We start from the raw sequence: 25,957 nt of genomic DNA, 5'->3' as shown, positions 1-25,957 counted from the left end.
ATCCTTTCATTCATCCATTTGCCAAGAGTATTCAAGTCCCTTGTTCCGTTCTCTACGGTTAAGTGCCTTGAACCTCTCAGCTTCAAAGCCATTGCCGCGATCGACACCATCCCAGCGATAGCCTGGTTTGATCGCGTACCGATTTGGCGGCGCTGCGCCAGCGTAAACTGGCTTACGTTTTGACTTTTTGCTCTGTCCTGTGCCTGTTTGCTTCTTCTCGGCCATGAACTGCATCATAGGATCGTTCCAGCGCTCCTGATCTTTCAATTCCTGGTTCATTTCTTCGTCATCGGCTGTACGCGCGAATGACATAAGCTTGGCATCTTGTAACTTCTCTCGACGCTTACGAGCCTCCTCAAGCTGTATGTCGCCCTTTAGAGCTTCTTTGACCAGGCGTTCCTTTTCCTCTGCTTCAACAGCGGCCGCAGTGGCGGCACGTCGTGCTTCGGCGCGCTTCATTGATATGTCGATTCTTCGGCCTGTAGCGTCTCGATATATTGTTTCTTCCTCCTTTGACTTGCGGTGCCGTTCGAACTCTTCGCGCTCTTCTTTTTGCCGCCGTTTAAGTTGCGCTGAAACAGTTGCTGCGCTTTGCAGTCCTGCATGTGTTCCGTCGCTCATCTTCACAGCTGATCCGTCATCTTCAATAATAGGCATGTCCTCGTCTTCATTGCGAGCTGCGTTTTGCTCCGCTGCCGCTGATGCTAGAATCGCGTCTGCAGCCGCAGCCGAGTCATCTTTTGATGTCGCGTCTCCTCCAACTGACTTCCAATTGCTCTTCTTGGCTTTTCGAAACTCAGCAGATCGCCCCGATACTGTAACTGGAGCATCTATTCCCTCGTCATCCTGCTGCGTATTGGTGTTGCCCCAGCCTGAATCGTCATCGTCTGTAATAAGAAGGCCATTGTTGGCGTCGGCGCCGCGCTTGCGCTTCCGTTTCTTCGCTGGTTTTGGGTCGGCAACCAAGTACTTAGAAGCGAGATACGCTGTTAAATCTGAAGGCATTTTGTTTTTGATGCGATAGGGGCTGCGTTGAAAGTATAGCGACAGGACTTGTCTTCTGAGCTGGGAATCTTGAATGTTGCTGTTTTAGATATTATGCAGCTATCCCATGTTGCGGCTCTCGCCTCGGTAGAGCAATTACAGTGGAGTGGAGCCCAGAGCTTAACGTTCCGTTAACTATCCGCTGTCCCTGGCTGACCCGGTCTGGGCGCCTCCACCATGAGGTAAGGATACGTACCGCCATCATATCCCAAGTTTCCACATGGTCGCCCAACCTTTGTTGCTAATCTAGGATCAAAGTCACTCAAAGTTCCAAGGCGTTGGTTAACCTCCTACCTATATTCACCTAATGTCCCATTTGCTTCAGTGACAGGATCATGCCGAGCCGAGTTGTGGCCTATACTATTCGCCGTTCACCCTCACCTTCTTATGCCTCATAATCCTCCGAAGCCTGGTCCTATATTATACCTATATCCTCCGGATAGGACCCCTACGAGTACGACCCTGTCCGACATCATCACCGCAAGCCGCTGCTCGCCATCGCCTTCATGCCACAATCTGTCGAGAATGCAGCTCCGCCGACGGAACCGCTTCAGGCGTTACCCGTCGCTGCGTCTGCTATGAAGCTTACAAAGTCGCGACACTCCACGCCTGTATTAGAGTCGCTACCATTGTCGCAATCGGAAACCAACTTGGCCTTTCGTCGCTCCAACCCGTCGGCTGCTTCCTTGTATGCCTCAACTCTCTCTCCACCTGGATCACGCTCAATATCCCCAGCCGGCCGAGGATCGCCCTCTCGAGTTCTGTCCCATACCGTGTTTGATACCAGACCAAGCCGTCCACTACCTGAGACCGGGGGCGATGGATCCGAACCTTTGAATCTCATCCTCCGGGCATTCGTACCTCATGTCTCGATTTACTCTTCCCATGATACAGATATTTTGATGGACGAGAAGGGCTTTCGAAACGGTCTCTGGGAACTACTTCGACCCTTTGGTGAAGACGTGCCAGGCAAAATTGCGATCAGGGATAGCAACGGAATGAGCAAAGCCGCAGAAGGATTCTCTATCAGGTTTACGAGATTCGGTCACAATATTGAACACCCCGACCCCACAGTTTCGGGTTTTAGGAATCCCGCATCCTCGCCAGGTCAGAATGGCAGCCAAGCGAGCACATCCAGGGACAAGCAGTTTCTCCTGAACGCAGAAGCTGTAGTCAACAGCCATTTGTCCTATGCAGAGGAGTCGTTCGCAGCACTGCCCCAGCATGGCTTGTTCGCGGGTCCAGACACGGGCTCAGAAGAGACATCACCATATTACGCTCTTTATTTGCGAAGGTTGCTATCTGGCCTTCCTATTTCACCCCACGAAACCTTTTCACACCCTGTGGCATGTGTTGTTGCCATTAGCTCACGGAATCCGAATCCTCTTGAAGAGCTAAAGAAACTCTACACAGAAACAAAGGAGGGGGACCGAAAACTTCCACCTTGGGTAGACAGTGAATTTATTCGATACTATGTGCTAGTCCACGACGAAGAGAAGGACGACATAACAAGATCTATGGGGTTGTTTGAACAGATGAAACGAAATATGGGACCCCATTGCCATCTTCTTCGATTGAGAAGCAGCCAGAGTGCCGAGACAGACGATGACAGTATTCCACTTCCCCGCAGCGACTGGATGTCGGCGCAGGAGGAACTGGAAGATATCCGGAGGAGCGAAGACGACGAGGATTTTGAGGACCCAACACGCTACATATTTGAATCTGATGCTACTGCCATTCGTACGTTTGTGCGTGAAATGGTGACCATGTCTGTCATCCCTACCATGGAACGAAATGTATCGTTGTGGAATGACCAAGTTGCTTCTCGCCGGAGAGGTCTCACGGGTCGCTTTATGAATTTATCCCGGAAGTGGGCGTTCACCGGCAGCTCCAGGAATTCCACAGGCACAAGCAACGCAAGAGACAACTACAATGCTGCTGGATTTTATGGATCAGAAGCCCCTGAGGCTATTATGAGAAAACTGGCAGACTACGCCTTTATGTTAAGGGATTGGAAACTGGCGCATTCAACATATGATCTTTTGAGATCAGATTTTAGCGATTCCAAGGCCTGGAAACATCACGCCGCTGCCAATGAGATGGCTGCGCTAAGTCTTTTGCTTCTTCCACAACAGATGTCATCGAAGAACCGTGCCGAGACAATAGATCAAATGTTGGAGGCTGCGTTTTACTCCTACAACACCCGGTGCTGTGCCCCCTATGGAGCATTGCGAAGCTTGCTCCTGGGTTTAGAGCTGCTGCGTTTACGAGGTGGGACCAATATTGATGATGCAGGCCGATGGGGCGTCAGGCTTCTCGAGTCTAAGATCTCGGGCAGCGTGGGTGATGCATTGATAAAGGAACGACTCGCTATTTGCTATGGTTCGAAGGAGGGGGTCGGTAGTTGGCACTGGGGCTCGCGCCGTCGAAAATCAGCAACTTGGAGCGTGCTCAGTGCAGATGCATGGCTTCAGCAGTCCAAGCACATACAGGCAAGGCGATGTCTTGACGAGGCCCAGAGGATGTACTCGACTTTGCCTCATAAGGAGGGGATCACCAAGTTTGAGGCAGCAGGTGACTTCATGGCATCACTGCAGCACAGTCTTGCAGAGTCGCCAGACGCGTCGGATAACGACGGCGAGGGGGATGACGATGACGATATTGATGAGGAGAGTGAGGCCCTCAATGATATGAAGCCGAGGAGACCAAGTACAGCAGCGGTGAACATGTATCGGGATACAACGAAGGAGGAAGGTAGTATGGATGGTGGCACATAGATAATATAACGACCAACGACTCAGATGCTTCGATTCAATATGATGTATTGTATAGCTCTTCTTCCTGTGGTGGCGGCTATAGTGGTGTGCAGCTCATGCTTCCCCATGGTTATAAGTGCGGTGACTAGGTGCGTCACTATAGCAGGCTAAAGTGACCCTTTGTTGGGAGACTAGGAGAAAAATAAGACCTAACAAGAAGAAGTTCTAGACCCCTACCTATTTACAATATAACCCGGGAGATACTTGAGTCAACAGCCTGTAACGGCGAGGTGCATCCCTGTGTGTGGTGTGATATCCTGCGTAAAAATAAGAGTCGAGGCTGATCTATACAACCTGTGCCGTTTGTGCACGTCGGCGGTCTTCCTCTTCTCTAACAATTATCTTCCTTTGCTCGGCTATCAAAAGACGCCCTTTTCGAAAGGCACCAAATGCGGATATGACTGAGCAAGCTGCAACTACTGTCGCTATCTTCATCTCTACCTGAAATGCATCGGCGTAGGTATAGCGGACAGCTGACCACTGTGCACTAGTGAGATGTGTGTTAGAGCCACCAATTGTTGCTTGCTCATAGGCCGTCAGAACGCCCGAGAGATACTTTGAGCTCTTCTCGTTCAGCAAGGCCGACGATGCTGCAATGCCCAAGCTACCACCCAAGAGCCGAACTTGAGAGAGAATACCCTGTGCGGGAGCTAATGATTTATTGTTAGCAACAGGCTTCTTCCACGACCCAAGCCTTGATACGTACCGTAGTCCCTAATGGGTACCTCTACCGTTGATAGCATTGTCGAAGACGCGACTGTTAAGCCAAAGCCAAGACCACAAAATGTCATGTAACCAAGAAGTTTTGCATCATTGGGCTCATGTGACAGCGACGTGAGCAATCCGCAGCCGATTGTCATTACACTTGAGCCAAGTGCCAATGACTCAAAAGTGTAGTTCTTGGTGGCGTTAATCTTGCCTGCTAAAAGACTGCCAATGGCGGCTGTCCCCAACATGGGAAGCAACATGACTCCCGAGATGAGAGCAGACTTGCCACTAACAACTTGGAAGCGTAGGGGGATGGCATAGATTAGCAACAAGTAAGGAAAGCCGTTGAGGAGGGTGTTGGCAACGGCAGTAGAGTAGATCCTGTTGCGAAAGATGTTGATTGGGAATGCGGGAGCAAACCGACCGTGCCATCGATGCTGAATGAAGATTTGCCAAGCAATGAGTAGACCGCATGCAAGCAGGCCACAGATCAGGGGTGCAATGAAAATGGAAGCTTTCCACCCATCGTTAGATCTTTCTGTGCCAGCATTCTGAAACGAGAAAACGACCAAAACTGCTGCAGCGATAACAAGGAGGGATCCAAGAAAATCAAGTTCTTTCCAAGCACGTCGTTCTTGTGATGGTAGGTATTCCGGTTTGGGCCAAGTCAAGACAAATATGACTAGAGAGACAAAACCAACAGGGCCACTGCAAGTTGTTAGCCACATGACAAGGCACATATCTGAAGGAGGAGCAATACTTGATCCAAAATACCCACCTCCACGAGGCATAGTGTGTCAAAATACCACCCAGAACAGGGCCAAGGACACCTGACATGGTAATTACCAAGCCTACCAGAGCCGCTATGTGCTGCTTCATTCTATCTGGGCTGATTTCAGGGAGCATGATCATCGTGAGAGAATATAGTCCTGACTGTGTTAACGATCTAGCGAACACGATGGTTCAGTAGAGCATACCTGAACCTCCGATGCCCTGTAGAGCACGAAAGGCGACGAGTTGGTTAATACTTTGTGCAAAACCACAGGCAAGGGAAAATATGAAGAAGATAATATAGGCTGCGATAAAGGCATCCCGTCGTCCAACAATATCGGATATACGAGCGAAGACGATGGCGCACCCGAGATATGCAAGAGTGTATGCAAGAGCAACCCAATTGACGTCCTCGAGGACCTCAAAGTCGACTCCGATACTGTGTAAACTTGTTGCAACGATAGAGGTGTCTATCATAGACAGGAACAGGCCTAGAAGGACTCTTGGAGTATGTGTTAGCAGCGGTTTACCACAAGAGATGATGGGACATACCCAACACAAAGGCCGCAGAAACGAGCAGGTGGGATTAGAGGGACTTCAGTGTCGTCGGAGTCTGAAGCGGGAAGTGAGTGATCTGTTTGGGAGCCAGAGGTGGTTTCTGGTTTGCCACCATCCTGGGTGCGCGTATCCATATCATTTACTTTTGCATTCATGATAGGTAGGTGAAAGGGGATGAGAAAGGGGATGAGAAAGGCGACAAGATTCCTGTGGTATACTCCAAGAAGATTACAAGAAACGGCGAAATGAGGGAAGGCAGTTAGTTAGGTGTAGGGGTTGGGTAGTTCTGATCCTGATGGAAGCCCCAAAATCTGAAGGAAATGTTGCACTGCGAGCAGGTTTGTCTGCATCACTGGCGAGTGGGGACTCTTGATCACCAAACAATAAGCAGCAAATACGAGTAATGAACAGGTCTTTGTTTTGATGCTTCGTTTGTCTCGACCAGTCTTGATAATTTGATTCTACTAAAACGAGGTGATCAGGAGTTTCCATCCCTTATATGATCAGGATGACAGCTGCAAGTGAGTGGTCCCGGAGATCTGGATGTAGGCATTCCGCTGACGATGGTGCGTCCCTCGCATATAATGAATGACCCCGGCCAAAGACTTGCGAGACATGCTATGGGAATCACTAAAATGAGAATTGGGGACCAACATGACTTTCCGGCTGCGAGTCCGAGCTATCTGAGTGAAGCAGTCAGCTTGAGGCTTGAGGACGTTGAAGTGGAGCGATGGAGGGTCCACTCTCGCATTCGCTTATTATGATGGTCTCGTAGAATGATTGGCAGATCCCCATTGAACATCTTGAAGGCCAGCGCTAGGCGTAAATGGGAAATCAATTCGAAGAATGGAAGCCAATCCTGAAGCTTGAAGAGAAATGAGCAAACCGCTAGAGAAGTAAATGTTTGTTTGACTACAACTGTCGATCGCGGAGTTTTTACCAGCGAATCAAGTCCCCGTAGTCTATAGTGTGTTGGGAGCGGACGGTGAATTTAAGCACGGAATTCCGTTTCACTTTCAAAGCTCAAAAGGCCCATTCAAAAGGTAAGCGTCTCATCCTACGGAGTAGTGCCCTGCGCTTTGCAATCACTCCATCTCTTTGCTGAAGGATTCTGCATTACCTCATAACTACCTTGGGTACTTGCATAGAGCCTGGGGTCAGCCATATCGGAACGAGTGGGACGATACAAAAAGAAAAGGTTTAGATAGGTAAATTTAAAGGTAGTATACATAGTAGACTGGGCAAACATGAACCAATTATATCTTTTGTTCTCTTCCCTCAGCCTAATAAGTATTTTGGTGACCAACATCAATTGTAGGCAAAGAATGGCTGGCCCGGCGCTTTTACTTTTGTGTCCTGAACTGTATCCTCAATCGGCGAAAAACTGCAATATACTTTCGATGTTGTCCTCAAGCTAATACAACCTAGAAATCCAAAATGGTTTCATTTAAATCACCAGCTCTACCCTTCCGTCTTATTTCTTTCTCGTGCTTAACATCTATCCAATTCCTCCAAAAGTCATCACAAAGCAAGAGCTCTGACAAAGATAACCCAATCACGAGCTCCAACCACCCAGCTACCTTACTCCACTTGAGCGGCTACTCCCAGTTGTGACGTAGCGCAGTTTCGACCCACGTCGAACTGTGAGTGGTCGGAAATGGCTGGTCCATTACAAGGCCACTGCTCAGCAACAGGCAACGATTATTCAACACCATCTTCACCCACTCCACTCGAGAGCTTCATCAATATCATCTATACTACTACTGCTAGCAGTCTCTCACATCTTATCGGGGGTCTCGCAACACTCGTTCATCCGAAGTCCGTCTGCTCGCTGTTTAACTTCTTACAGAGCAAGCTACGCGGTGCGACATCGCATCATTACCCAGACAGTCACAGTCACGTACAAGCACAAGTACATACTCGTTCATCAGCATCGGACCTCAATATGGCCGATGTCATGGTCCAGACCCCTCCGGTACTTCAGGGTCCATCAGAGAAGGAGCGAAAATATGACCGCCAACTCCGACTTTGGGCTGCCTCGGGTCAGGCTGCTCTCGAGTCGGCTAATATTCTCCTCGTCAACTCTGGTGCTGGTACCGTTGGCGTTGAGACTCTCAAGAATCTTGTTCTACCTGGTATTGGCCGGTTCACTATTGCCGACCAGAATGTTGTAACTCATCAAGATTTGGGTGTCAATTTCTTCGTAGATGATAGCTGGCTGGGCAAGTCCAGAGCTGAAGCTTGCACCGACCTTCTCTTGGAACTTAACCCTGAAGTACAGGGTGAATGGTATCCTAAACCCCAGGTATATCGCTCAATCTGCCCGGCCGCAACGGCCAATCCCACTGACATATCTCAGGATGAATCTTTCCACCTAGATCACTTTCTCAGTAGCTCACCAACATTCACCATGATCCTATATGCTCTTCCTTTGCCTCAAGATCAGGTTCAGCTAATTCGGGGTTATTCTCACCAACATAAAATTCCTACAATTGCAGTTCATTCTGTTGGATACTATTCCTACTTCAAGACCACATTACCAGGCACGTTTCCTATCGTTGACACCCATCCCGACGAGACCGCTACTACAGATCTGCGACTTCTAGCCCCTTGGCCCGAACTCCTTGAGTTTTCCCAGAGCATGACTGAAAACATCGACAACCTCGATAGTCATGAGCATGGTCATTTACCTATGGTCGTCATTCTCCTTCATTATCTAGAACAATGGAAACAGGCCCACGGCGGCGCTTACCCTACAAGCTACGTCGATAAGACCGCATTCCGCAAAACTGTCTCGGAGGCCATGAGGACAGACAACCCTGAGGGAGGTGAAGAGAATTTTGAAGAGGCTATAGCTGCTGTGATGAAACATGTAGTAAAGCCCTCCCTTCCTAGTTCTCTTCAACAAGTCTTTGACCATGTGCACCAAGATCCTGTAAGAATAAGTGCAATTATTGTCAACTTCATCGTTAACCTTTGCCAGGAGGAGATCACATCAAGCTTTTGGGTCATCACAGAGGCTGTGAAACGATTCTATGACCAACATGGCCGTTTACCTGTCCCTGGAGGACTGCCTGACATGAAGGCTCAATCCAACGTGTACATCAAACTACAGAACATCTACAAAGAACGGGCTCGCCAGGACGTTGGTCAAGTTCTGGAAACCGCTCGAAGTCTTCCTGGCGGTCAGGACGTGGATCCCGAGCAGGTCGAGCTCTTCTGCAAGAATGCTTCTTTTATCAAGCTCATTAATGCCCCTGGAGACAAGACTATCAGTCTCGATAAGCTTGTCGGTAAGTGCAGCTCTTCCTGGTCAGAAGGACGTTTAATAACATATAGCGTACAGAACAGGAGCTAGCAAACGACGAGATATCAGCCTTTGCTGGGCCCGAGATGCCTCTATCTCTGGTCCCACTGTACCTCGCCCTGTTGGCAACATCAAATACCAAGACTGCTTCTGCAGATGATATTATGGATTTCATTGGCAAGGCCGCACCAAAAGCCACAGAAAACGAACGATACAAGAAGACTGCCCAAGAGGTTGAGCGCGCGGCCGGTGGCGAGCTTCATAACATATCAGCCCTCACCGGCGGCATGGTTGCTCAAGAGATGATCAAGATTATCACCAAGCAATATGTGCCCATCGACAACACTTGTATCTTCGACGGTATCGACAGCCGCTGTCAGGTCCTCCGCCTGTAAAGAATATCGGCCCTTGGAGGTATCTCATGGGAAAGATGGAAACGGAGTAATGTCACGATTAATGGCTGGATAGAAGGATTTACAATAGAAACCATCGCACCAAGCGACTTTGAAAGCATCGTGGAGTAGATCAACGTGGTAGGGTCTCCTGACGCCATCTTCTGAATGACGACAGGTTTCGGTTTCCGCATCGCGATTATCATTCGACCCCCAACCACAACTATCAACCACGTGTTCGCCCCGGCCGTGAGCAAAAGGCGATACTTCCCCTCTGGAGCAAGACGCCCAAGACCATGAATGAGAGACAGGCATCCAGCCAAAAAAGAACATACAACAGCGGGGATTCGCTGGTCGTCACCGACCCAACTACTAATCCGCCGGTTAGTGGCTTGACTATGGGAGAGCGGACGGGATCCCGTATTTTCCACTACCTATGGTCGTATGTGATCATCAAAATGATGGTGTTGGTTATGTGCGCTCTGCCTTGCATGTTCTATGCAATGAAGCGTCCGGGACGTCTCCCGATGTTCCTGGTATATGAGCAGGTCATGTTGCTTGACTAAGACAGTCCCACTATGAGAACTAGTCACGTTTCATCGAAAGACTGCGTTTCCGCAGTCTCCTGAAATCATGAGTACATACAAACAAAGCCTCATTCAGTGATAGTTGTGGGTTGCGGGGGCCATCGGCACTCCTGGCATCAAGCATGCCATCTCGATATCAGGCCAGGAACCGGTGAGATATTACGTTCCTCTTTGCCATCGTAAGATGGCTATACTAAAGTCTAGCTACCTATGTATATTCCGGCAAGGTATATTGTGGCCAACGGATGAGCGCTGTACTTGAATTCGCCCGCCACGAGCTCTTTGCCCCAGCAAAACTGATCAAGTCCTCCACCGTCAGTCACCCTTGCTGAATATTGCCAATTGTTAAAAGCCTCTTCCTGCCGAAAACTCTCTCTCGCATCTTCCCGAGATACCTATATACGCTAGCAGGGTTGCCTGAGTCGCATCTGTCTCTTGATCGACGTTCTTGTTGCCGGTGTGGAGGCTGTGAGAACTTTGACGGGAACTCTCTAGAAACGACCGCAATCATCAAGGTACAACCTAGTTTGCTAGTCTCATAGGGCTATCAGTAAGTCGTCTTATTGCTCAGCTTTAGCGAAGAGGGAGGGAGCTTCAATGGAGGTGGATTGGGAGGGAGTGTTTCTTTACCCCGGACGTCAGGTGGCAAGCGCTCTACCACGTCTCAAGTTGATCAACAGTCGTATCAAGGGCGGATCACGGAATGGTTTACCACTCACCGCTTTATGGCAATACGACGTCTTCTTTCAGCAAAGCTTCTGCTCTTGCTGGACGTCGCCACCGCCTCTACATCGACCGCCAAGTTCTTCAAGCCTAGTGCTGTCTGACCTCCGCTGTAAGGTACGCCAACCTGCATGTTCAAGTATCAGCAATTGAGGCCAAGAGTGTAATAAAGACCTCATGTCCAAATTTGTACAATGTAGGTAGTTGTTGCATGTATTGGTGGCGGCCTGTCTTCCTATGAAGCATGTCGGCTGTCCAGCACTGCCCCTATAATACGGCCGGAGGTTTGTTACCAGGATAACGACAACATCGTTAGACTCATGGCTAATAACAAAGTTTACCTAACGCGCCGGATCTGCTGTGGATCTCGCAAGCAGCACTGTCTCCAGCCATCACTAGGCTAAGCTATATTTGATGTATAGTTATGATGGCCTTGTCTAAGTGTAGGTTTGGTGACCTCTGGACACATCTATACATACATGAACCACGGGATATTAGGCGAAATCGAATCAATCTTCGGCATTATTTTGGGCCGTCTCTGCTAGTCTACACTTGGCACCGAGTTTCGGCGGCTACTAGTCTGAACGAGTGCAAGCTCATGGGGTCTCCAGTGCCGGATTTGAGGGGTGCTGCCATGACATGTTATCAGATCGAGTCACATATGGGGTATATGAGCGCCACTATACTGTTTTCCTCACTGCTGCTGGGGATGCTACAGGGGCTCCCAGCATTCTACAAGTATTATGATCGACGGACATGCAAAAGGACCGTGACCGGATGTTAACGACGTGCCTATCAGAGGACAGAATGAGGTTCTTTCTTCAAGATTCTAGTATTTGGTGTGATGGAGAACCCGAGATTTCCGAGATCTTTTCCAAGGTCAAACACGAAAATCCTGTTCTGGCGAGGGAGGCGTGAAGCAGAACTACAGTTAGTGTCTAGAGCCTGTCGAGTATTGCCAAAGTCAAAGTGCTCATGGCAGCAGAGTATTCAATATTCATGCAAAACGTCAGCAAGAAGCAAAGAATAGGGTGTTGAGCTGCTGATGGAGGGTTAGTTCTGGGTTGAGTTTATTCTTGATAGAGACAATGTCCGATGTTGAATCCGGGCATGATGGTAACCACGGGTTTGCGCTCCGACTGGCCGCTCGACCTGGAATCTCAGGCGTGGCTTTGAAGTGTCCAGCGCATGCATACAGACAGACAGACGTCTCCTTACGTGTCGATGAATTAGATGAGGGTAGAATCACGAAGCTGTTTGGAATGGTTCGTTACAGCCAGACCCATCCGGCCGGAGGGGAAGAGGCGACCATATCTCGCGCCGAGGCTGAGGACACCTGGCGAGGGCCTGCCAGAGTGTTCCGATAGCCAACTCACGTGGGAACATGGTCGGTAAATCAGGCCGGCTCATTCTGAAGTGGATGAATCTTGGCGCCGGGGACCCCAGGTCTTTGTAAACTGAAGAGAGCATTGGGCGGGCCTCTCTCCGAAGGGATTGAGGGAGTCTCCGAGAGTCTCGTGGAGCGTGACGAGCAGTGGACACGGAGTTCGGTATCAGGACTATTATCCAGCCGGATCACGGTCACCTTCCCTGAAAGGTAACCAGGGTCCGAAACAGTTGGAGGGCTTGGAGGGGAAAACCCGGGGTAGAAGTCGTGGAGCTGGAGGGGATTCAGAGAAACGGGCCGAGGATCCCAGACCCTTGGTAGAGGGAGTATTAACCAGAGTTCTGTGAGTGGTATGAAAGAAGTCTCCGATGGGTCGATTAATGATCACACGCGCGATGCGAGGCTCAATTTTGACAAGAGTGCGTGCGTTCTGTACTCGGTGCCTTGGGGAAGTTGGTGTCCCATCCTCGGAGGTTGTCCATGTGAACGAATCGCTTGCCTTGCTTGGTTTGATTAGATTTGATTTGCTTGTGTGCTTGTATGCGTGCGTGCGTGAAGTGCGCGCTTTTGTTCCAGTTGGTAAAAGCAAGGTGATGTGTGATGTGGTTAATTACTAAGGCAAGACTAAGGTCAATGGGGAGGTGAGTGGTAACATCGGATGAATACCTGCATGATATAGCGCTGGACGGAAAATTAGTCACGAAGAGCGGAATTACGTTTGATTTTATCATTATTTGGTATGATTTTATTTATTTTTCTATTTTTTGTTTTGCTGTGTTGTGTAGTGTTGTGTTGAGATTGACGGCCGATCTGGCAGATAGATACAGGTAGATAGATCTCTTACATATACGAACCAACATGCAATCCACTCTGTGTAGTACACGATCTCGCTTGTCAACCCAACACGTAGGTACGTACGCCTCAATTGTACAGTCAAAGCAGATCATTCAGTGAATGTTGGTTCATCGATTGAGTCTCTTCCCCAGAAATTCCCCGTAACTTGTCAACTTAACCATAAAATTGCTAAGTCCGAAATAGGAAGCTTGAGATGTGGTTCCTGGATAAATGCAAATCGACCAGGGGGCCAGGGCATGGATTAACGTGATAGGGCAGCAATCGGCGGCTCGAACTACATGCACACTTGGATGCATGCATCTGACCCCTTCATCTCGTGGCCTTTTACTGCCCTGTTGCCTGTCGCATTAAGCCACCACAGTCATCCCATCCCCGTCACTTCTCCATCCATCCATCCATCGGCTTGGATTTGGACTTGGACTTGGTGCTTTCAAGGGCCGCCAATGTCGAAGAAGCATGACGAGGGAGCGACGTGTGATGGATGCGAGGCGATGCTACTGTTACTCTTCGGGAATAAGGGTCCTACTGCAACGCCGAGGCCTCTTGGAGATCTTGCTTAACTACTCTGTACAAGCTTGGACTCTGCTTATGCTTGTGCTGGTGCTGGTGCTGGTGCTAGTAGCACTCCTCCTCCGCTGCAGCCATCAGCCGACTGCCGTGAATGCTTCGGGCCGCCCAAGCCAATATGCCCGTCATTAAGGGCTGGGTTGGGTTGGATTGGCTTGCAATGGTGAGGGGATAGCGTTGGGCTCGGCTGGGCTGGACTCGACTCTGGAACTGCAGATACTCCTGAATCGTCACCTCACATTACCATGCCTTACTTGCCCTGCCCTACCTTATTGCAATTGTTGGTATGATGCCCTGAGGGTATTCGTGTATTCGTACGGATACAGATATTGCCGGTGCTGTCTTTCACCAGTCTTGATGCAATGCAGAAGCGTCTAATTAACCTCGGGTACAATACACGAAATGACGCGCAGAAACTGATCTGTCGTGGAGGCGGCCCAGCAGATCACGTCCTGTCTCGTCCTACTCTGAGCAAATCTCCTCTGCAGGCATTTCCAAATGGGTCGCCATGTCCGAAGACAATCGTCAACAAACAGGACCCTGAGTTTAACCTGCTTTTAATTTCACGTCCCATTACTTGGGCATAGTCAAATGTCATAGCCGCCCCCCTCTCATCTCTCCGGGCAAAAACTGTCGTCTGCTGCGTAGTGCTGCGTTGTGTCGTGTCGTGTCGTGTTATGCTACGCTACCCCATACGCTCTGGATCGTCCCTCTTCATGCGTCCATTTCAAGGACTTGCATCATCCCACGAATGAGGACCCTGCTCTCCTGTTCCCCACGATCCATTCCCGTACGTCTAGCAGCGTCCTTCTCCGCATTATCTGCTAGGGGTGGCGCCGGCTCGACCGTAACATCGTCGCCGCTACTCTAAAGTCCTTGGCAGACCTGCTTCACTAACAGCACTACTTAATAAGTGTGGTGTCCAGCCTTACACAGATCAAAGTTTGGGGGCCCTTTCTCTTCGTGGCTTGTACAATAGGATTATCTTCCTGACTAGCGCTGTCAACTCCTTGTTAACATGTCTCCTTCAAGTACAAAGGTTGCCGCAGGTGGCTCCTTTCACACCTGTAAGTCAACCTCTATCCATCATCATTGTCGTCTTCATGTCCTAACAGTATCAAAGTCCAGGGCATCATTCCCAAAAAGCAGCCCGCTGCTTCCAGCAGTGCAAGACCCAGAGTCGCCGGCACACGGCGCATAACGACTCCTCATGCCTGTACCGAGTGCAAACGAAGAAAGATCCGCTGCGATGGCAAACTGCCATGCGGCCAATGCATCACCAGCCGAGCTCCAAAGAGCTGCTCTTACGATAAACATCGCCAGCGAATGATTCCATCCAGAAAGTAAGTGACATGTCAAAAACTGAATACCCCTTGGGCTAACCGTCCTCCAGGGCTCTGGATAGCTTGGCACAATCTCTCGAGGAGTGTCGGTCAGTGCTTCGGCGCCTTTACCCAAACCATGACGTTTCTGCCCTGCGGACCATGGACAAACAGGAACTAATCAACCTCCTGGCTCAATCACAATGTCCACTTGGAGATCCTCTTCCATCACCACCTCTCGAGTCATCATTTCCCAAGCCAGACACATCTCTGGTACCATCAGACTCCCTCCTGGAACTTCAGTCTTCTCTCGAAGCTGACCTCGACTCGCTCATCGGAGAGCTTGAATTTGAGATACCCACCGAACAGCTTGAAACCAATGATGGATCCGGCTATCTCACACAACAAACCTGGTGGGACTATAGCTCACGGCAATGGAGCTCGGTGCCTGTACCATCTATGATGGAGGGTCAGCCATATGGCCATGACTTGGTCACTCCGATGCAACACTCGATGTATGAGGATGAGCGTGGAATCTACGGCTCACTTGAAATGAGATGACAAAGATGTAAACTTTCTCGATGTATTTTTACATGCGATTCCCGACTCTGAGTGGGTATAGGGGCATCATGCACCCCCGGGGGCGCAGGTCGTCTCCTTGGCCGGATCACAGCTTACGACAATGGAACGAGGTCACGACCCTTTACTTGCTTTACGTTGCTTCGCTTCACTTTAGGTATCTACTATCTACAGTATGACTACCTAGGTACTTTACTTTGCCCCCCTTAGGTAGTATCTATTTACAAACACATACATATCTCTTGATGTTTGAGTACCTTCCCTTAGCACCTAGATACCTAAGGTCCCTTGGCTTAGGTACCTACGAACCTACCTACTTACCTAGGCACTGTCTTTGTGTCAGTTTCTCTCTACTCCATTGTCAAGGGGATTGGAAGTGTACCTACCAGGTACCTACTATCCCTTCCATTAAGGTAGGTTAGGTAGTACCTTAAGCAAGGTTCAAATTCCACATCTGGAAGGCATCATCGTGGTGCTCTTCCTTCCCACGTCTGTTGGTATCAACCATGCCGTTCCTATCCTCAAGATGAACCGCAACCCATCCCCTTCCGTCAGAAAGCAATCGTCCTTGGGCACGAATCTTTTGCGCAACGCGGGCGCAGAATCACAGAAGAGCAGACATGGAGCACGCACTTACATGCAATAACCTCAAATGTCGAAGAGAGCTGAGCGAACGTGCACTTGTGACGACTTGCAGGTAAGCATATGACTTTCAGAAGTCAGCGATCCTCTGACATCAAGATTAATAGCCATATCTTCTGCATGGAATGCGCCCAGCGACTCGGTGTCAACGGACAGGAAGCTGATCGCCGTAACACATGCCCTGCCTGCCATTCGCAACTAACCAATCCCGACGACGCCGTGATTACGAACCTGAATCCAAGTGAAGACTACAAGACCAGTGTTCTAAGCGGACTTAGCCCCAACGTTATCATGGAATGTGCCGGTCGGGCTCTCAGCTTCTGGGCTTACCAGACCACCCAAGACATCTATTACCAACAGTATTTATACAAAACCCTGACCGACAAGTACTCAAATCTCAGCGTCCGCCTCGAGAAGACCGTAAACGACGCTAATTCGGAGATCGAGGGTCTTCACCACAAGTTGTCAAGTTAGTGCTCTACTTCTCCCAGATTCGCACCTATTCAGCTGACACAGAGCAGGTCTAGCAGCAGAACAGGATGCTCTGCGGCGCAAGAATGACGAAATCTCCCGAGCTTACAAAGACAAAAGTCGCAAGGTCCTGCAGTTACAAGAACTCTACGACAAAGTCAAGAGAAAAGCTGAGCTTGGTCAGATTCAGAGGGCAGCATCGGATGCTGTTGACTCAACCTTCCAAACAACACAGATGGACTCAGGCTATGAAATTAACTTACCTACACAAAGCCATGTTGAAAACATCCCTCTACCAGCCTTTAGCCAGAGTCATCGCATTGATATCTCAGGAATGAAGACCGGCCTCTCACGAACCTATACAAGTATGACAAGAGAAGGAAACCATTGGCCACGACTAGGAGGGCCATCTCATCGTGAGCATTCATTTCACCAGCATACATTACTTGCTGACATATGACAGGCGATACATCAGAGGCCCCTGTTGGTGGTCTCCGCCGATCTGGCATCAACACAACATCCGTACACCAAACGGCGACATTGCCAACTCTCGCGGGAACCCCAATTCCTAGTTTTGGCGGTACAAGACAGTCTACAAACATGTACGCTCCAGGCTTCAGTCATCATCGGGGTAGCCTGGCAGGTGTTGGACTAACATCCGGCATAAAAGTCAGCCAAGCGAATAACCTACCAGCATTGGATATGCCCTCAAGGCATCTATGAACTGGACAGGACAGTAAGAAAGTGACAGCCTTCAGTGCATCAAGCTTATTGCGATATCTTCTGTCGCTTTGTTCTCAAGGTCGGCATTAGCGGTAGTGTTTGATGCCCCAGAACAAAGGAGGGGAAATTCAATAGTGGTTTTGCTGTTCATGTATTCAACAGCGTTCTGGTTTGGCGCTTTGTTCACACTGATAGATAATTTATTCAATCGATGGCTTTGATGGGAACACAGTGACTGTTGAGAAATCATATCTGCATTTTCTTGTATGTGATGGCTGAATCATAGACATTAAAAGCAGCTTCCACAGCAATCTAGACTCGATCTCCTCTTTTCCGTAGGGATAGCAGCACTTATTTCGAACATCATATACAACAGGTGATCAAACATGCAAGACAGCTTCATCGCTAAAATTAAATGGCATACCCAGTCGGCACTAGGTTTGCCGTCATCTGAGCCATCAGACTCAGGAGACGGCGGTAAAACTGTGCAAGTATTCGCGCGCATCAGGGAAAAAACCAGGGAATGGCACAAGCTGAGAAGGGCTGAGGGTAAGGCTCAGAATCTACGAGCACAGTATCTCGCTGAACAAGCCAAAATCCAAGGTACGGTGCCGCCTCCGAACACCATATCACGTCCAGCCATGGAACTGCAACGGCTTCTCCCTGGACTAGCGGAGCTACCAGGTGACAACACAGATGCATATTCCCAGGCGAGACTTGAGCCAAGTCAGGCAGCGCAGCAGCGGCAGCAGCAGCATGAAACCCCTGGCTCTCGTCCAGTTCCTGCCACTGATGACTCTCATCCACACGGGAAGAGCGGCAAATTCATTATTGTTTCTGATCCCGTGCTCTTTAATGCGAAGGGCTCTGCTCACCGACACAAAGACACGCCTCATGCACAGAGAAACGGAAACGTTGAATATGAGCGGGATCTAAAGATACTATCGGATGAACCTTGTATTCCTCAACCCCGAATAGGTCCAAGTCTTGTCGTACAAGATGATGATATTGAAGTTCTTCTCGAGACACGCAAACAGACGATCCGGAGAGATTACGAACAGCTAAGGGAAGTCAGGATAGGGCTAGAGCGCCAAATCCTCGTGGCGAAAGAGTTTGCCTTCCAGCTGTACTGCCAGACACATAAATGGGAGTATTGGAGCCCAATTCTACAAGACCCTGTTCCCCTGCTACAGGTATTAAAAGGACTTCAAACGACCATGCTATGGCTGCAAGCCCGCGTTCAGTGGTATGAGAGAAAGTACCCGGGACTTCGTGAGCAGTACAACACGTATATGGGATTGCAGAACAAGGCCTCTGAGGTGGTAAGGCTGGAGGATAGCGACATTTAACTGGCTGGGCTACGCTGAAATGGATCGTTCTTGATATCGAGGTAGATTAGGATATTTTGTGGAGTCTTTTTGGTATGTTTATTACCCCGGATCATTCATATCTTGGCTTCTGTTTTCTTGATTCTACTATGTTTTCTCGTCTCTAAAAGATGGTTGTCTGGGACAGATAGGGGCGTCTTTCATGCGTCATGGGCAAGAGAGAATGCAGATTGCAATCAACGAATGGGACAGAAGATACACTGGAGTAAATGAATATTTCTTCGAAGCTAAATTATGGTCAAGGGATGCCATTCGATCCATCGAACGAGACTGACTGTGACTGCAAGTGAGTGTGATCGATTAAAATGTGACAATGTTCGTGTCGAGCCTCACCTCATACGGATTACTAGGTACCTAAGGTATTCTATTCTTAGATTTTCACGTGATGTAAAGTTTGAAGATAGGAAGGTGGCATGGCCGCGTAAGGTACCGTACCTCAAAGTGAGGTATGCACTGCTGACGCCATCGTACAATCCATTCCAGCGAGCGAGCCAACGGAATCGGAGCAATGCGCCCTGTGGTCCTGTTTTCGTCCCTTTTCCCCCCCTTATCAACAGCCTTCCTTATCTTGAATCACCAGCTGTCCAACTGCACTGCGCCGTACGCATTAACTTAGTCCAATCAATTCGACACCAAATCCACTTCCAGTCTCGTGTCTTCGTCGAATCCTTGTCAAACTTCATCCTTGCTAGCCCTCTTTGGCGTTGATCACTTCTTCGTCCCAGTCATTGTTGATATCTTGCTCTACGACTCTTGTTTGCAACTTTGTACCTCCAATTTCCACTCGCTTATCAACGCATCCGGATGATGCTCGACGCTCGCTTCACCTGCTAGACCTATTCAGCGATATCTTTTCGGGGGCCGGCCTCTAGTTTTATCTCGTTACATCTTCTCGACGCTCTCGCTATCGTCAAAGTCGAAATATCATCAACTTCGCTCAATAGGGGATCCACCCCGTGTCGCGACGTCACAAACCGTCTCATAACGGTTGAAACAGCTCGTCCAACGCCGATTGCGGTATACTTGTCAAGAAAAACATTCGTGACGACGAAATAAGTTACGCCAACTCATATCTAATTTCCTCCGTCCTTATCGTCGCTGTTGCACCTGTCAGAACTAAACAACCCCAATCTTCTACCCTAATGGGTAAATCATGTCGGTATTCGCCTTCTTGCTGGTAAACTTTTGACTGACAGTTGTGTCCCACACAGCACAATATGGCGTCATTCTTGACGCTGGTTCCTCAGGGACTCGAGTATACATCTACAAGTGGAAGAATCACGCCAAAGCGACCAAGGATGCGTCGGCTGCCGAGCTCAGGTCTCTCCCAAAGATCAAGCTCAAGGAAAACAAGAAGATCCATCCTGGCGTTTCGAGTTTTGCAGAGAAGCCTGCGCAAATCGGTCCCGATCATCTGCAGCAACTGATCGATATCGCTCTCGACGAAGTCCCCGACAGCAAGATTTCCGAGACCCCCGTTTACCTCATGGCAACGGCAGGCATGCGATTGCTACCAAAGCCTCAGCAGTCGGCACTCCTCAAATCAATGTGCACCTACTTGCAGTCGAATACGAATTTCATTCTTCCGAATTGTGATGCCCATATTCAGGTTATCACTGGTGAAACCGAGGGTCTGTACGGCTGGATAGCGGCGAATTATTTGCTGGGCGGTTTCGATCACCCTGAGGAGCACGACCATGGCAAGAATCATCACACCTACGGCTTCCTCGATATGGGTGGCGCATCTGCTCAGATTGCCTTTGCTCCAAATGCAACTGAATCCGCAAAGCACGCAGATGATCTGAAGATTGTGCGCATGCGAACACTCGATGGATCACCATCCGAATACAAAGTCTTCACTGCAACCTGGCTCGGGTTCGGTGCCAATCAAGCCCGCAGCCGTTATATCGAACGTCTACAAGAACACTACAATACTGACTCTACCCACGAGCTGCCTGATCCCTGCATGCCTAATGGCTTGCGAACTACCCTAGACGGTGAACTTGTTGAATCAAAGTCGGATAAGACAGTTTTGGTTGGCACAGGAAAGTTCGACGAATGTTTGACGGTAACCTATCCTCTACTGGGCAAAGACAAGCCCTGCGAAGACCAGCCCTGCCTTGTCAATGGCCAGCACGTACCCGGTATCGACTTCGATATCAATCACTTCGTTGGTGTTTCGGAATATTGGCATACAACTCATGGTGTCTTTGGCGGAAAACACAAGGCTTACGATCTGGCGACATATCAAAACAATGTCATGGAATTCTGCAGTCGCGATTGGTCAGACATTGAGGGAGATCTTGACAAACGCAAGAAATCACCGGAAAAGAAGGCAGCCGAGGCCCGTTTAGCTTGTTTCAAGGCATCGTGGCTGATTAATATGCTCTATGACGGAATTGGCATCCCTCGTGTTGGTCTCGAAGGTAGTGCAGCCAACGACACTATTAAGGACGATGGTGAGAAGTCATTTAACGACCCTTTCAGGCCGGTGGACACAATCGATGGCATCGAGTTAAGCTGGACTTTGGGCAAAATGGTCCTATACGCTGCCGGACAAGTTCCTCCCTCCGGTTCCGAGCTGCCTGTTGGCTTTGGAAGCAATGTGGACAAGGGGATAGCGAAGGACTTTGAGCACGCTGGCTCTTCACCTATCGCTCCCCACACAGGTAACGACGACGATGACGATGACCTGGAAGATCTTCTGAAAAAGCCTGGAAAGTCAACCGGTGGGCTCGTCGCATTTGTTCTGATAATTCTGTTGGTCGCCTATTTGCTCCGCAAGCCTGAGCGAAGAAGAAAGATATTCAGCATGCTTAGCCGGCGAAAGCGATCAGGGAAATCAGGCCGAGGCTCCTCTCTTGTCCAAAAACTCTTCGGACGAAACTTAGGGCCATCTTATGAGAGAGTAATGGAGGAGGGTGACTTCTCTGATTTCGAATTGGGCGATGTCGATTCGGATGAACACGACCATTCGGATAGCAGTAGTAATGGTTCGCGAAAGGGACGAGCATCGGGTCTAGCGACACCTAGTATCTCTGCAGGCCGTGCGGACGAACTCACCCGCCCTCCGTCAGCAATGGATCGTGCCGGACTTGTAGTGCGGACTGAAAGTCGAGAACGGCTCTCGCCCTCACTGTTGAGTGCTGGCCGAAAGAGCCGCAACGGTAGCCCAACTCGTGCGAAGAGTCCATTCATGTCGCCTGTACGGGAAGATTGAGCGATTCGATATGATTCATGGGAACACATTAATGCGAAGTTTATATTCATCTGGTATTTTTTTTCCGGGGGCAGCATAATGGCGTTAGCGAGTTTGTTGGAACTGGAGGAGCATTTAAAGATATGGCGTTCAAAAGAACGCATATACCATAAAACAGAGTCGTGACAGTTATTAGTCTGTTGGAGTTTGGCGACGAAATTGGAGTTTCTCTTAGATATCACACAGTTACGATATTGGTTTGGAGCTTCTGGGAGCGTTTCACAGCGATGTTGTTTCTCGGTAGGGGCGTACGCTCAGTTGTGCGACTTGGTATTCAATTAATTAATTTTGTCAGTTACTCAAAGCAGGGGCTCCTGTCTGTTGGTTTATTGCTATGATCCCCCCCTGATACCATACCAGCCAGGCTCGCCTTTTAGCCGTTGAATATATTCCCTGCCCGAATGTGATACACCTTGAAGCTTCGATCGGGCATTTCCAGAGGCTTATGAGCCAACACTAATCTGATTGCTTCTCCAGGAAACTAGGATCTGCCCGAACTCTCGATTCAAACTTGCGCCACCAGTTTTCAAAGGCTTTGAGCGGCACAACCTCAACACCACCAGGTCCTGCTGTACCGCTAAAACTTGATAGAAAGTTGAATGCGTTCTGGATGATGCGTTGTGCGAGTATAGCCGTACTGGGCTGGCCGCCTGATGGGTTGCCAGACTTAGTGGCAGCGAGCTCTTGTAAGCGCTGGCCAACAGACTCTTCTGGCTCCACTGATACACCAATCACCAAATCGCCGGCCTCTCCTCCACCGCTAATCTTGAACATGGCGCTCTCCTTTCCAGGACCTATACCTCCAAGGAAGCGAAAGTTGGGTGTGCCGCCTGACTGAGCTGCTGCCGCGACATCGGCGGCAGTTGCTAGGTAGATTGCTGCTGCAGTGTTCGGCGGGAGACTTATGCCTGGTAGTATAAAGACAACAATATGTGAGAAGTGTTTTGTGGTGGGGAGAGCGTAGAGGAGTGAGGTTGGCGAGGGGGTTGAAGAAGGTTCTGTGATGAGTGGTTGGCCCGCAGGGACGATGCCAAAGAGTGGGCTTGACATGATGATATCAATATCAAGATGAGTAGGATATAGTCAATCGTAAGATCGATCGATCATGTGGTAAAGGAATATTTGATTCTAACCAGGGATGGGAGGGGAAGGCTGTATGTAGTGAGTTCTTTGTATAAGTTCGCTTTCGTTGTTTCGCTGGCTGCTAACGGAGTAGTCTAGTGTGAAATGATTGGTGGGTGTTTCGAGGATAATCTAGAAACAAGTGGAATTTTGGTAAGTACGGAGTACGTAGCAATGGATCTGTTCAGCAGTGACCTCCAAGCCCCTAGGGTTCCCTACAGAGGGGGTTTAGGGTAGGGGACAGGAGATTGCATGCCAAGTTGGCCCTTGATGTTTCAACATAGGTACCATATTAGGTTGGGTGACGGAAATATTGGGAAGTCGGCTGTACCGTACTACACGAGACTGAAGGTTATCGGGGGAATGTGTCCTTCAATCTTCTGCAGCACTTGGAAGTGTATCTACTATGTAGAGCCAAAGTTCTGGGCTTACTTGGTCTCATGGAGCAGCGTGGGGCTACCAACATGTCACAAGTATCTCGTCGCTGATCTGGTAAAAGCAGAGCCACCTTAGTACCTGCCTTATCCTACTTCCTGATGTAGCTTCACCGAGAAGTCCAGACAGACACCAGCCGGAGCTCCATATCATATCCATCTAATCACCCCCGAAGAGCATACAGTACATTTCGAGGGCAGGGACTTGCTCTACCCATCTCGCACATAAGCATATAAGCCATCGTTGGGAAAAGCCCGCAACTGCACCAACCTTCCACTGCCAAACAGTCGGTACCTTGGTTAGTCAACATTGACTTCATCATCTACCTCGGGTATTTATTTATTTGATCATATACGATATCAGATCAGCTACGAACCAAGGATATCCCACCAACACAATAATTCAAGCATCCGTCCTTCCTTGCTTCAAGATGGCCAAAACAAACATCGATCTCATCGACGAAGTCGACATGTACGGTTCAAAATCCCTACCATTCTCATACAAGTGTAACTCATCTCTCAAGGTTCCCGTATGCCGAGACTGATCCCGATGCTTTCACCAAAATGAATGCCGGGCTCTATACTCTAGTATGGAGAGATAGCAAAGGCACATACCCTGTTGGGTACATCCTAGACCGTGTGGCCAGAGAGCTACACCAGGTTCCTGAAGAGGTCAGGGGAGAGATGGAATGCGATGACGAGAAGAAAACCATTGTGCTCTTTCAGGAACCTACAGAGGAACAACGTACTCGTCGCGCGGCAACCCTGGCCGACTATTGGCGGAAGAATGGGACATTCCCTCTTCTACGTCGCTGGCGCGACGAACTCTGGCCTGTATACGGACGAAGTGGCGAGCTATTGTTCAGCATGGAACGAGCCGCGATAGGCTTGCTTGGTACGGTGCGTTACGGCGTTCACATGATTGCGTATGTCAAGGACGAGACTGCACCTCACGGCATTCGCCTCTGGGTCCCCACGCGCGCTTGGAACAAGGCAACCTTTCCCGGCATGCTTGATAATACCGTGGCAGGTGGTTTGATGACAGGAGAGGACCCCTTCGAATGCGTCATTCGCGAGGCTGACGAGGAAGCCAGTCTTCCCGATGATATCGTTCGCAAGGGTGCCAAGTTTGTCGGCAATGTCGCATACATTTACATCACGGACGAGGGACAGGTTGGCGAAGGCGGCTTCATTTATCCTGAGTGCCAGTGGTTATACGATCTCGAGCTTCCCAGCGATGTAATCCCTCAACCCAAAGATGGTGAGGCGGAGAAATTTGACCTCTGTGACGTTAATCAAGTCAAGACGGATCTCGCCAAGGGTCGATTCAAGTCCAACTGTGCCCTCGTGACCCTCGACTTTTTCATTCGTCATGATATTCTTACTGACGGAAACGAGCCCGAGATTGAGCAGATCAAGCGGAGAGTGCGCCGCGACATTCCTTTCCCAGGTCCGCATCAAAGCAATTGGCGCTCATTGTGATTCTGATAGACCAGACTCACAGAGGCGAGATAGAGTCTTCGACTTTGAGAATCATTGGGGGCAACACGGCGGTTTTCGCATGGGTATCATTAATGTGACCTAGAGCTAGTGGTAACACAAAAGCCCATAGTGATGGCGAAGAGCTATAGTCTAGATAAATGGACAAGTTTAGGCGCTTCTGATCATTTCTTGACGAGTAGGTAGACGTTGTCGACACGGAGGGGGGTCAGTTTCTTGATAGGGCCTTGAAGCGACATAAGAAGACCGCCGAAAGAGCAGTAGGCATTGCTGTACGTTAGATTCAGTCAGCAAACTTGGGTGTTCCAGACTCGGTGACAAGGGGGCTTCATGTAAGAGACGCACATGGTATTTCCATCGAATGTCTCCTCGAACTTATAGATCTTTCCATGGCACACGTAGTCGTAAAGGTCGGCGGCTGTCGCTGGCGCATCACCACCTTTGCCAACGTCTCGCCAGCCCTTCTCGTCCTCCTTGCTTCCGTCAAGGGAGAGGGTAGTAGACAGAACTACGTGCAGGGTGTCTGAAACAGCACAGGGGAAGAGCTCGATGTTGATATCTAGAGTCATAACAGTCTGAGAGTCGCTTGAAGTGCACGAAATGCGGGCGACACGGTCATACTTGGACTGATCATACTCAGTCACAGTGAATGATTCTTCGAACAGAGTAGCGTCGCCGCTCGCCATGTTGGGCAGTCGAGAAGAAGGCAGAAGAACGGATGGAATATATTGAGGGAGGAAGAGTGAGTGCTTCGTATCGTTATGATTTTCGCCTTGTCGTTAGTTTGCATCAAAGAAGAGAA

At 49.4% G+C, this 25,957-nt stretch overlaps 11 protein-coding genes and 1 non-coding gene across 12 annotated transcripts; 7 read left to right on the top strand and 5 right to left on the bottom strand.

Annotated features, from left to right (window-relative positions):
* Nucleotides 1-6: 6 nt before the first annotated feature.
* On the bottom strand, nt 7-1,005 carry FPRO_13113 (uncharacterized protein; the record flags this gene model as incomplete). Its single annotated transcript, XM_031222530.1, has 1 exon — nt 7-1,005. The coding sequence occupies one exon, from the start codon at nt 1,003-1,005 to the stop codon at nt 7-9; it is 999 nt and encodes a 332-aa protein (XP_031087980.1).
* A 545-nt stretch (nt 1,006-1,550) lies between these two features.
* On the top strand, nt 1,551-3,821 carry FPRO_13112 (uncharacterized protein; the record flags this gene model as incomplete). Its single annotated transcript, XM_031222529.1, has 1 exon — nt 1,551-3,821. One exon carries the CDS (start codon nt 1,551-1,553, stop codon nt 3,819-3,821), a length of 2,271 nt encoding a protein of 756 aa, XP_031087979.1.
* A 324-nt stretch (nt 3,822-4,145) lies between these two features.
* Nucleotides 4,146-6,052, bottom strand: FPRO_13111 (uncharacterized protein; the record flags this gene model as incomplete). Its single annotated transcript, XM_031222528.1, has 5 exons — nt 4,146-4,510; nt 4,567-5,276; nt 5,329-5,497; nt 5,546-5,841; nt 5,892-6,052. The coding sequence occupies 5 exons, from the start codon at nt 6,050-6,052 to the stop codon at nt 4,146-4,148; spliced, it is 1,701 nt and encodes a 566-aa protein (XP_031087978.1).
* A 1,790-nt stretch (nt 6,053-7,842) lies between these two features.
* Nucleotides 7,843-9,599, top strand: FPRO_13110 (uncharacterized protein; the record flags this gene model as incomplete). The annotated part of the gene is made up of 4 exons (XM_031222527.1): nt 7,843-8,202; nt 8,257-8,832; nt 8,881-9,190; nt 9,244-9,599. The coding sequence occupies 4 exons, from the start codon at nt 7,843-7,845 to the stop codon at nt 9,597-9,599; spliced, it is 1,602 nt and encodes a 533-aa protein (XP_031087977.1).
* Nucleotides 9,600-9,924: 325 nt separating this feature from the next.
* rrna12 lies at nt 9,925-10,040 on the bottom strand. The gene has a single exon (XR_004093472.1). It is a non-coding gene; the product is annotated as a ribosomal RNA (ribosomal RNA).
* Nucleotides 10,041-14,733: 4,693 nt separating this feature from the next.
* FPRO_13109 (putative lactose regulatory protein) lies at nt 14,734-15,598 on the top strand (the record flags this gene model as incomplete). Its single annotated transcript, XM_031222526.1, has 3 exons — nt 14,734-14,782; nt 14,839-15,058; nt 15,109-15,598. The coding sequence occupies 3 exons, from the start codon at nt 14,734-14,736 to the stop codon at nt 15,596-15,598; spliced, it is 759 nt and encodes a 252-aa protein (XP_031087976.1).
* Nucleotides 15,599-16,236: 638 nt separating this feature from the next.
* FPRO_13108 (putative lactose regulatory protein) lies at nt 16,237-17,452 on the top strand (the record flags this gene model as incomplete). The annotated part of the gene is made up of 4 exons (XM_031222524.1): nt 16,237-16,313; nt 16,366-16,727; nt 16,780-17,145; nt 17,193-17,452. The coding sequence occupies 4 exons, from the start codon at nt 16,237-16,239 to the stop codon at nt 17,450-17,452; spliced, it is 1,065 nt and encodes a 354-aa protein (XP_031087975.1).
* Nucleotides 17,453-17,838: 386 nt separating this feature from the next.
* FPRO_13107 (uncharacterized protein) lies at nt 17,839-18,801 on the top strand (the record flags this gene model as incomplete). The annotated part of the gene is made up of 1 exon (XM_031222523.1): nt 17,839-18,801. The coding sequence occupies one exon, from the start codon at nt 17,839-17,841 to the stop codon at nt 18,799-18,801; it is 963 nt and encodes a 320-aa protein (XP_031087974.1).
* Nucleotides 18,802-19,982: 1,181 nt separating this feature from the next.
* FPRO_13106 (uncharacterized protein) lies at nt 19,983-22,060 on the top strand (the record flags this gene model as incomplete). The annotated part of the gene is made up of 2 exons (XM_031222522.1): nt 19,983-19,995; nt 20,052-22,060. The coding sequence occupies 2 exons, from the start codon at nt 19,983-19,985 to the stop codon at nt 22,058-22,060; spliced, it is 2,022 nt and encodes a 673-aa protein (XP_031087973.1).
* A 495-nt stretch (nt 22,061-22,555) lies between these two features.
* On the bottom strand, nt 22,556-23,149 carry FPRO_13105 (uncharacterized protein; the record flags this gene model as incomplete). Its single annotated transcript, XM_031222521.1, has 1 exon — nt 22,556-23,149. The coding sequence occupies one exon, from the start codon at nt 23,147-23,149 to the stop codon at nt 22,556-22,558; it is 594 nt and encodes a 197-aa protein (XP_031087972.1).
* A 937-nt stretch (nt 23,150-24,086) lies between these two features.
* Nucleotides 24,087-25,137, top strand: FPRO_13104 (thiamine pyrophosphokinase family protein; the record flags this gene model as incomplete). The annotated part of the gene is made up of 2 exons (XM_031222520.1): nt 24,087-24,127; nt 24,180-25,137. 2 exons carry the CDS (start codon nt 24,087-24,089, stop codon nt 25,135-25,137), a joined length of 999 nt encoding a protein of 332 aa, XP_031087971.1.
* A 182-nt stretch (nt 25,138-25,319) lies between these two features.
* FPRO_13103 (uncharacterized protein) lies at nt 25,320-25,841 on the bottom strand (the record flags this gene model as incomplete). Its single annotated transcript, XM_031222519.1, has 2 exons — nt 25,320-25,425; nt 25,501-25,841. 2 exons carry the CDS (start codon nt 25,839-25,841, stop codon nt 25,320-25,322), a joined length of 447 nt encoding a protein of 148 aa, XP_031087970.1.
* Nucleotides 25,842-25,957: the final 116 nt, after the last annotated feature.

This window comes from Fusarium proliferatum (genome assembly GCF_900067095.1).
Source record: "Fusarium proliferatum ET1 genome assembly, contig: FPRO_scaffold012, whole genome shotgun sequence".
NCBI lineage: Eukaryota > Fungi > Ascomycota > Sordariomycetes > Hypocreales > Nectriaceae > Fusarium > Fusarium proliferatum.
This window is presented reverse-complemented; position numbering and strand designations above follow the sequence as displayed.